At 28.8% G+C, this 10802-nt stretch overlaps 1 protein-coding gene across 2 annotated transcripts; it reads right to left on the bottom strand.

The window, feature by feature from the left end:
* Positions 1–2819: 2819 nt before the first annotated feature.
* Positions 2820–6108, bottom strand: LOC115706787 (protein DEEPER ROOTING 1). Of its 2 annotated transcripts, XM_030634519.2 has the most exons (6): positions 5686–6108; positions 5529–5601; positions 4067–4638; positions 3657–3858; positions 3507–3574; positions 2820–3366 (listed from the first exon to the last, which is right to left on the bottom strand). In XM_030634519.2, exons 1-5 carry the CDS (start codon positions 5689–5691, stop codon positions 3555–3557), a joined length of 873 nt encoding a protein of 290 aa, XP_030490379.2. In that variant the 5' UTR covers positions 5692–6108; the 3' UTR covers positions 2820–3366; positions 3507–3554. The 2 variants fall into 2 exon arrangements, with proteins under 2 accessions (XP_030490379.2, XP_030490380.2); XM_030634520.2 differs by having other exon boundaries at positions 5529–6108.
* Positions 6109–10802: the final 4694 nt, after the last annotated feature.

Here is a 10802-nt window from a genome sequence, read left to right as displayed (position 1 = left end):
ATGCATCAAATGGTTGGAATCGATCTAATCTAATGAATCTATTGGATTGAATCGGATCGGCTGACTCAATTGGTTCGATTGGATCGCTTGATAATATCTAATAAATAATTAAATTAAATCGGTTGGATTCAAATTTATTGAATATTATCCAATAAATATCCACAGCCCCAATCTACAATTTTAAGTTGACTTATTTATATAAATATATTATGATAATTTCACCCCTCCTTACCGTTATTTATATCTTGTCTTCTAACGTACCTTACCTATCCGAACGTGGGGTTAACGTAAAAACTAACGCCTAATAAATAGTGGATGCCTTAATTAAGCTTGCACTCGTAAATAGGGGTGTTCATCCGATCCAATCCGCACTTTTTTGGTCAAACAACATCCAATCCGCATTAAGTGCGGATTTCATATTTTGGATCCAATCCGATCCGCATAAGAGTTTAAATCCAATCCAATCCAATCCGCAATAGTGCGGATTGGATCGGTTATTTTGGATCGGTTATTTTTTTAATAATAAATTATTTAATATTTCATAGAAAAAAAATTAAAAAAAGACTATTGTTTCTTAATCTCCAATAATAATCTATTTCTATCTCTATTTATATTCAAATTAAATCAATATACATATATATATCAATATATATACTTATTTTTAGATTTACACTAAAATATATATGTATCTAATTACTAAAATAAATAAGCTAGTATATATATATTTAAACTTTATGTGTATGTGTCTATGTGAATAAGAATTATTTTTCTTGTGTTTTTTATTACAAAATAAATAAAATGCACCAACTCAATATATTACTAAAAAAGATTAAGAAATTAGAAGTTTGTGTCTTTTTTTAATTAATATATATTACATATTATATTTTTTAAAAAATATATATAATTAAGTGCGGATTGGATTGGATCGTTTACTTTTTGAGGTTAAACAACATCCAATCCGCACAAGTGCGAATTTTAGATTTTTCAATCCAATCCAATCCGCACAAGAGCGGATATCCGCATTTTGCGGATTGGATTGGATTGGATCGTGCGGATTGGATTGGATCGGATACTTTATGAACACCCCTACTCGTAAATGTCTGAAGACACCCCTACGCACATGCGCTTCCCAGTACAAATTATTTTAATTTACAAATATATAGCCTAAACTTACATTACACAGGCCAACACTAGGCGTTTTCTATTAATATATTTACAGTTTTTTTAATGGAAATATTAATAGATTTACAGTTGAAAAACTAAAAAAAGTTACAAGTAACATTTTGGGGATTTTATTCAAAAGAAAAAATAGATATATATAATTTGGGGGGCGTTTTGAAAGGTGTTGTGTAAATGAAATATTGAATGTATTATGGGTGTTGGACCTTTTAATAGATGTGGATGTTGTGTAGATAGAATGAGTTTGCTCACAAGCTTGCTAAGTGGGTATTTAATTTTTCTTATTTTGGTTTTCTGTCTCTTGAGGAGTTGGTTGCTCTTGTGGCCAACTAGAACTTTTCCTGGTTTGCTTAGTTTTGAGCATGTTTTAATATATTTGAAAGTTTGATAAAAACAGGAATGAAATTGAATGTAATTTAGAGTAATTGCAAGGTTTAACATATTTGTCCAATTGTAATCACACAATAATCATCTAATTGAAGATAATGTAGGAGTTTTCATTATATTCTTCAATTTTCTTGGCCTTCTATGAAAATTATGTATAATTATAATATATTATTATTTGTAGATAATTAATGTTATTAAACTATTTAATTAATAACTCATTTGCCAAATATAAAAATGAGAATTCATATGTAATTAATACTTGACATCTAAACACACATTGAATTTAAAGGAGAATTGCTAAAAAGTACTAATGGTGCTTAACATATTTCAACATGTCATATCGTTATTGGTACAATCAAGTATCGAATCTCATATAAAATAACTTCTATAAAATATTGTTAACTAATAGCAATGCACTACGTATTAATGATGTTAGGGAGTGACTTATCAATGCTCTATTTTAAAATAGAGTATAATTACTCTAATGTGTAATAAAATTTGACGCTATGTATTTTTTTGGGGGCAGTATACTCATATTCATTGTATTATTTTATAAAATTAAAATATTGAAAATCATAATTTTGTATAATCATACAAATGAATCTTAAATGATCCCCTTATTATTAATTATCATGAAGCAAGTAATAAAGTGATTGTGACTCTTCACATTCTCCTTTCTTCATCATTCCTGCCAAAAATAAAAAAGAAAAGTTAAGCAATTTAAACTTAACCACAACACGTTACAAAAGTGAAATAGTAAGTGGGAAGTAATAGAAGAGGAAACATTTAGCACATCTCCATAAAATTCACTTTCGTAAAATATATAAAGATAACCAAAAATGGAGGGGCAATAACATAGTTAAATTTCCAAGGTGTCTCCTCACTCACAAAATATTTAAAGTGATCATGATCCATATATTCAAAATAAAAAGTAGGTGATTTTAACGATGTACCAAATCTGGTCGGTATAAGGTGAATTCAACTTGGACAAAGTGATCATATCAGTATTTTACAATATAAATACCTCCACTTAAATAAGTTCAATTTATATGTGCTTTATCATAGATTTTATATACACATTTAGTATAACTACATATATGTACGGTCATGAATATCAACTTTTGAATATATATAGAGACAGAGAGAGATTTAATTAAAGTTGGATTGGATATATAGTGCTTTATTTGTTATTGTGATTGATTGATCAGATTCATGAACATATTCTTGAAAGTGAAATATCAAGACAAAAGGAATATATAAAAAGGTCAATCTAATACTGTTATTGATAACCTCAAAATATCTTACAGATAGAAGCATTTCAGCTAAGAAAAAAAATACACAGTAAATTACATAAACAGAGATCGAAAATTGTAGCTGGAAAAACGTATAGCTCGACCAGAATGGTATACTATACGTACAGAAACCCTTTTAACAATATTAGTTTTTCATAATTTATATAATATATATAACATGATTAATTGCAACTGGGATTGAAATCCTCAGTTACATTTATACCATGAAAAAACGGGACTCAATTCTGTCACCAAAAACACAGAGCTAGATATAATTATATGCTGTTTCAGCCGATTTTGTACTGATCTCATCATCGTCTTCTTCTTCAATTAATAGGAACAGACCAACATTGATGATTTTAATTATTGGCCATGGTATTTTTTATCTATTCATTTATTTTTGTGATATTTAATCATTTCAAAACGTACGGCTGTGATATTTCAGATCAATTAATTCCAAGTCCTCTGACTAAATACAAGGCATATGTAATACAGACTTAAGAATAACCTGCATAAAATACGAAAAGAATAATTAGATTATTATTATTATTGATATATGTATTATTTTTTTTATTGGAAATGGTTCCATATGCATATATATTGTATAGTGGAGGCTTATTGAAAATGTAAATAAGTAATTTGTTATACCTTGAAATAAGAATGCTAGCTGCTATCGATCAAGTGAGGGGAGCAGACTCAAATCTCTAGAACAATATCTGTAATGAAAATCAAAAGAGGCCATTAGTATTGAGTACTGATATTTAATTCAAATAATAATTAACTAGTATATATACTTACATTCAGAATCTGTCTTAACCCATTTGCCTCCATCATCAGTTCTCTCCCGTCTCTTCTCATTATGTTGATCTTGATCTTGATCATTATCATTATTAGTTCTCTTCTTTGGAGTAATCGGTTTGTCTCCCAAGTATTTCTTTGCTGAGGATGCCCTGTTAGGATTTTGAGGGGCCATCTTCTTGTGAAGCATTGTCCTCAAAAGCTGTATATACAAATATTTACCATTAATTAATATATTTATCATATTATATGAGATAAAAACTAAAAGTGGATATTGGTTTTGTTCATGATGAATGGGCCATTGCAAAAGGCCTGGCTCGTTGGGACCCAATGCATAATAAATGGGCCGCATAAATAGTGAGTTGATTAATTAAAGTGAGAAAATGGTGATGATGTATGTATGTATATACCTTCTCCATTGTGGACTCTTGCAGTGAATCTCTCAAACTAGGAGTTGGTCCAAAGCCACTCCCACAAACAAACATCTTCTTTAGAAGAAAAGAAATAGACTTCTTTCCAATATTATCCTTCTTATTTTTCCCAGCAGAAATTGCCTCTCTGCATTTACCAAGAATGACACTAATGGTTTTGTCAATATCTTCATCTTTATTATAATCATTATCTGATGATGATGACACAACACTTGTACAAAGGGCATTGCTAATTCTCCTATCAACTTCCAAGCTTGATGGGCAGTTTAAGAATCTATCCAAAGGAAGATCAGCAATTTCCTTTTCCATGTTTGGCTTCCGAGATAACAACTTTGTTAACTCTTTTTGTAATTTTCCAACCTCTTCAGGAGTAATATCAAATATTTCCTCAGCTGAACATTGATTTTCCTTAACAATATTATCATTATCGTTATTATTTTGTTGGCTCTCAGCTGAAATTTCTTTGATATCATCGTTACCAAACGTTCCAATTGATAGCAATCCTTGTGGCCAATCACTAAACTCTTCTCGAGGCTCTTGCTTTGCATAATCTAGACAAATTAACACAATAAATTAGACAAAAATTTCAAATATTAATTATATATATATGTTACTCGTGAAAAATTAGACAATATTGCATTCAAGGTATATAATATTTTATTTACAAAGTTATTCAACTAGTGCTTATTAAAAATAAATATAATAGATTAATCAAGCTAGATTGTGGTCAGTTTCTAGTTTCTTATAGATATGCAGTTTTTCATCAAGTTTGTTGTTATGATTAATTAATATTCAAGTATGTACCTTCTCATGTCAGTACTTAATTGTTAAAAATCTATTGAGTAGTACTCTTTCTCCCTGGGGATCTGCTAATAATGGAGGTTTATATGTAATTATAATATAATATTATTATCTTCATTTTTCTATTTTTAATTTAATTTTCCAGGCTTTTCTAATTATCAGATCCAAATACTTGACCCTTTTGATATCCAAAATCAAGTTGTTGGTGACTTATGAATTATCAGATCTAAACTTGGTCAAAACCGTATTATTTTTATTTATTTATTTATTTATTTATGTATTTTGCTATAAATCAAAACAACATTTTATAGACACGTTTGATAAAAATAAATTATGTATTTTATTTTATTTTTTATATAGAAACTGAAAGACCCTTTTCTAAAGGTGGTATTGTGATTGGCCAATACTTTTGACCATATTTCCACCACCTTCAATATGCATGCTTTAACATCTATATATGCATCGTAACAAAAACAGAGTATATATATGCAAATGTATTGACTAACTTAATTAATATATAATCTATACATACACTTACACATGATTTATATAGGTATAAACATAAAATTCAGATCCAAATAAACAAGTGAAAAATATATGTTCAGCTAAGATAGAAAGTGGGAAAAACTAGAGTACTTACTAGTTGCTGGAACTGTATTTGTATTCTTGGTTGTTTGTTTTCCATTAAGCTTATTTTGCATCCAGCCAAACAGCTGCATTAAAACAAAACAAGACCACCACACTATTAATTGGGTTTAATAAAAATGAAACTTTGCAGAGTAAAAAATAGTGCTTACCCTCATTTTGTAGGAGTACTGTTTATAAGTGGAAAAAGACTAGAAGATAATGGGAAGAGAAAAGGCAGAGGAAAGATCGTTAGGCATGCAAAGGAGGAAGTGTAGTAGTAGAGTATGGGCTAAAAGAGAGAAAGAGAAAGAGAGAGAATAAATGGGCTGAAATGAGCTTTAGAAGTAGAAAAAAGTATATATGTACCAAGCTTTTATGAATTTCATTTGGTGGCCAAGCTAGTTGGTTGATCAGAGTGGTGTTTTTCTTTTTTTTTTTAAACTGGTTCAAGTTCCCAAAAACGGCTTTTATCTCTCTGGAAATACTCCTCTCCTTCCCACTTTAGTTTACTTCTTTGTATCTAGCCTATAATTCCTTGTGCCTCAAACTTTATTCTCTTTTATATTAAAAAAAATTAATAATAATTCACAAGCATACCCCACTAGCAAGAAAACATTCTCTCTCTCTTTTGCTCATTTTTTTTCTTCTTGAAGACTTATTTTATTAAGTAATAACTAAACCTGTTTAATTAGTTTATTGAATGGTAAAGAGGTCTATTTATATATATAACACATGGGTGATCTGATTATGCGGAGCTCAGTTCTAGAACGTTACCGATGTATACATTAATTAAAAAAAAGCCTCTGTGTCACTCTTTTTATCCATTAGATCATGTAAATTCAGATCTTAAGGCACTTTTTCAATTAGTAGTACTAGTACTACTACATAGAATGATATGACTTATTGTTATATATAGTACGTACCAGTAGTGTTTTTATAGTTTTTAATAAAATTATCATATAGTTCATAGACCACTTGTGGTTAATATGTAGCTACGTAGTTATGTAGTACTCATTCCTTTAGTAATTCTAGGCATATAATTAGTTTTCATATGCATGCAATATCCTCAACCTTAAAAATTATGATTCTCTCTCTATTTATATATAATTTAATTTATTGTCATCTGACGCGATTGATGATGCCATTTGATAACAATTTGTAGTCCTTTATTGGGTCAATGTATATATGTAGTACTTAATCTTTTTAACTGTAGAATATACCTTTTAATAAAAGAGAGACTTGACACACTATCAATAATATGTGTGTATGTGTGTGCACCTGTAAAGTAATGTTCTTTTTTTCTTTGGGAGATAAACTAATAACTGGATTTGCATGCTTCTTCTTATTCCTAATATATATGTCTTTTTTCTTTTTGTCCCCATTATCATTAATAATCAAATAATAATGCTGTGGAGAGGTACGTAGTCATGTAATGTCATGAAATGGCTAGCAGCTGAAACAAGTGGAGTCTTGTCAGCCAAACAAAAATAATAAATATATGTTTTACAAATATTGGGAGGAATGGGCTGGCAAACAGGAAGGAATAATATAACTATAGCAAAAAATATATACATATAAGAGAGAAGAAGGGTGTGCATAGATTGGAAAAGAAGTACGTCGGAGTGGGAGGTATGGGGTCGAGGCTAAGAACACCATGTTCCCGTGGGACTGTCCCCTTCCTTATGGGACCAACCGATATACTCATACGGACTCTTACCTGCTCCCAATTCTATCTTACCATTTCCACATTATAAAAAAAATTATAAAATAATCTCTATAATTATATAATTTATAATATTAGGATATATATACTATTCTTTATATATATCAAGATTTTTTATTAAGATAATTATGACACGTTTAATATAAAATCCAATTATATATGTGTTTTGGATGTGCAATCAAAATCTCTAGAAATAATAAAGATCATGAGTATAGTATAGATATATTTCTATTCCTATGAGATTTTTTAAAACAATGAGGGCTTATGTCTAAAGTAGACAATATATATTATAATTAAATTCAAGATATTATTTTATACTATTTTAAAAAATAAAAAGGTTTAATTTATCAAAATAAAAAATCCAATCAATAATTTTATTAGAGTCATTAATATATATTTAGCCTTATTTTTTATTATATTGTTTTAGGAAGTAGAAGCCGAAATCTTTCAAGCTAATTATTGGAATTATTTCCAAGAGTCCCTTAAAAAAAATCCAAGAGTTACTTCTTGTAATTTACGGAACTTTTCTAAATTTAAATAAATATATGTATTTTTAATTTGACTTACATTTTTTTTTAAAAAAAAAATCACATTTGGCTTACATTCATTTACAAAAAATTAATTATTTCGGACTTAGATTACAAAAATTAAAACGTTCAAAATAATAGAGTAAATATCAATAGCACAATAACTTTATAGGCATACATATGCATGCGATATATATGTATATGCCTAACAAAAAGGCTATATTTGTGAATAATTTTTTTACTCCAAAATTAGACATTGAAAGTTTAGAAAATAGCCGATGAAGTTATTAGTGACATTGAAAGTTTAGAAAATAGCCGATGAAGTTATTAGTTAATATTGCTAGTTTTATTTATAATAAGACACCTTCTTCTTTTTTTTTTTTTACCCTCCTTCTCTTTTGGTACTCTTTTCTTTATCAGCATAAGTAATATATAGAAAGATTTGGTCATTTTCCCGAGAGATTATTGGAGTTTCATTATATTTTTAATTTAATTTTGTCACCGCCATTATGTAAAATACTTGACATGAGTCATGACACGAAATGAATAATAGCCTTAAGCAAAATCTCGTTGAAATTTGGGCTAATTAACAAGCCAGATCTCTCTCAAGGAAAAAGATAGATAGACAGTACTATTTGTTTAACTACAAATCCCCATGTTAACTCAAAGGACACCTAAACAGAACAAAGAAGTTTGCAGAAGAAATTAGTATCACATTATATATAGAATAGAAGCAATATATAGATCGAGATCACATTAAAAGGGATTAATATGCATTGTTATAATTATATTTTCCATTACAACAAACTAATTAACTTGACACTTAATTAAAACTTGCTTTTTGGAATAATCAATAATGTCTACAACAATACGATGCTTCTGTTTTACAATTTCTAATGTTGTAGCTACATATATATGATAGATACTATATATTATGTAATAAAAATATATTATATGCTTACATTGTATTTGTTTCTGAATTTACAAATATTTTTTAGTCTAATTTTGTTTTATATAATTATATATGATATTTTGTAAAATTTTAAGAAATTTTAAAAAATTTAATATGTAAAAAATAAGATTTAAATAATATATTATTTTTTTTTATTTTATACCAATATAAGATAAATTATTTAAACACAACTTTTATATTATAAATTATTTTAAATTTTTTAAAATTTTGATCAATTTAATTAAATATAAAGTATAATATTTTGGTGAATGATTTTATAATTTTTAGTGTATGTATTAATATTATTGTTTTACAAAAGAAAAAATAAAAATTGATCATCTGCCACCATCAAATCAGTTGAGCAGCCAACCAACATACAAGATGTTGCCACGTAAGATTAGAGTGGCCCACCATATTTTCATATGTGAGAAGCTTTTGGCGTTTGGTTCTACGTGTCACGACAAAGGAACTCTTATCATGTAATGTCGGACCAACACGTGTGCCAAAGAAGTCGGGTTGACTTAATCTTTTATTATCCCATTCCCCAAGTTCCAATAACTCCCCTCTCATTTGTCTATCATATAAAATACTGAATCCTATTATATATCTTCTTCTTACCTATAATGAATGAGTATAGTAACTAATAATAATAATACTAACCAGTCACTTTTGTTTCTTTATTTAATTATATTATAGTTCTCTGTTCTCGTATATGGAGTTCACTTGAGTCAAAGTGTCAATATTTTAAACTAATAATACGTGCTTCCTTCAATACCCATCTTCCAATCTCTCTTTCTTGAACATGATTAGACTATTATAATAAATATTATCTTATTACTAAGACACCATGCATGATAATTAACCACACAAAATATATGGTTAGAAGCTGAGTGTTGTGTTCTCTGTCACTCTAAAGATATTACAGGCATTATCCTAATTAAAAAGCAAAGTTAAGTTATACTTAATTAGTCACCACAATGCATGGCTTAATTAATCAAAACCAACATGTGAGAATAATATATCTTCAAGAAGGTACGTGTCAGTAAATCACATCACAAATTAATTAAAGGTTATTATTATAATTAACGATCAATATAGTATATGGTTATGGGGGGTGTGGGTGGGGGCAGGTAGCGTCACTCAGCTCGTCATCAAGTTTGGTGAAATTAAAATAAAAAGGTCTGAATTAAGAAAGGAAGTGAAGAGGGTAGAGAGAGTGGTCCTCGAGATGTAGGCCAATGGGGGGCGTTTAAAGGATTATCACCGCCACCAAGATACAGCTTTTTAGTGAAAAAGAAGAAAAGAAGCCATGTGAGAGATGTGGAAGAGGAGTAATTGTATCTAAATATAATTATATATAGATGGTCTAGAATTTAGGAATTCGAGCTTAATATGGTAAGCAGGACCTAGGCTTTCTAATTTTGGAATGTTTTGCGGTTTCCAGTATCCTCTAGAAAGGTGGTGCCATCATTTGTTTTGACTACCTCTTCTTTCATTGGATCTTCACTTCAAATCAAATCATCATCATCTTCTATTATTATTACTATTATATATGTTATATACTGCCCTCTTGCATTTAAGATTAAGCAAATGTTTCACCCTGTAAGTAGCTTATTAACACCCCCATAATAAACCAATTAATAGTATAATAATATCCATTCATTTCAACATCAAAGTAATAAAAACTATGCTCTCTGTCTCTCAAAATGAATGAGAAACCCTCCATCCTTGGCCGCTAATTAGGACCTTGTTCCTATTCTAACAATGTTTTGGTAACAGGAAACTCATCCCTTACTAATATTATAGTCAAACTTTGCAATAATCAGATTGATATATTAAATTAGAGTTTATTGAGTTGCTTAATTGTTATTTTTTTAGATATAGTTATGTATGTTCAGCTCAGCCTTATTTTTGTTGCAACCTTACATAGCTTAATATGCAGAATGAGAATGTCTTTTAACTATGCCAGATCTTTCAACCTGCTTTTTTATCGGTTTATTTTAATTTATTTTTGGTCAAACCTTTCATCAAAAAGAGATTTGGCTGTTTATTATATTCTTTCCTGAATGAAACAGATTAAGGGGG

Source organism: Cannabis sativa, chromosome 1 (assembly GCF_029168945.1).
Source record: "Cannabis sativa cultivar Pink pepper isolate KNU-18-1 chromosome 1, ASM2916894v1, whole genome shotgun sequence".
Lineage (NCBI taxonomy): Eukaryota > Viridiplantae > Streptophyta > Magnoliopsida > Rosales > Cannabaceae > Cannabis > Cannabis sativa.
The sequence above is the reverse complement of the archived record's forward strand: the minus strand, read 5'-3'. Positions and strand labels throughout refer to the sequence as shown.

Coding starts and splice junctions, on each gene's coding strand:
- LOC115706787 (XM_030634520.2), bottom strand. CDS start 5,607: ATGCAGCTGTTTGGCTGGATGCAAAATAAGCTTAATGGAAAACAAACA. Junction 4,639..5,528: donor AAATACAGTTCCAGCAACTA/GTAAGTACTCTA, acceptor TAATTTGTCTAG/ATTATGCAAAGCAAGAGCCT. Junction 3,859..4,066: donor AAGAGTCCACAATGGAGAAG/GTATATACATAC, acceptor TTGTATATACAG/CTTTTGAGGACAATGCTTCA.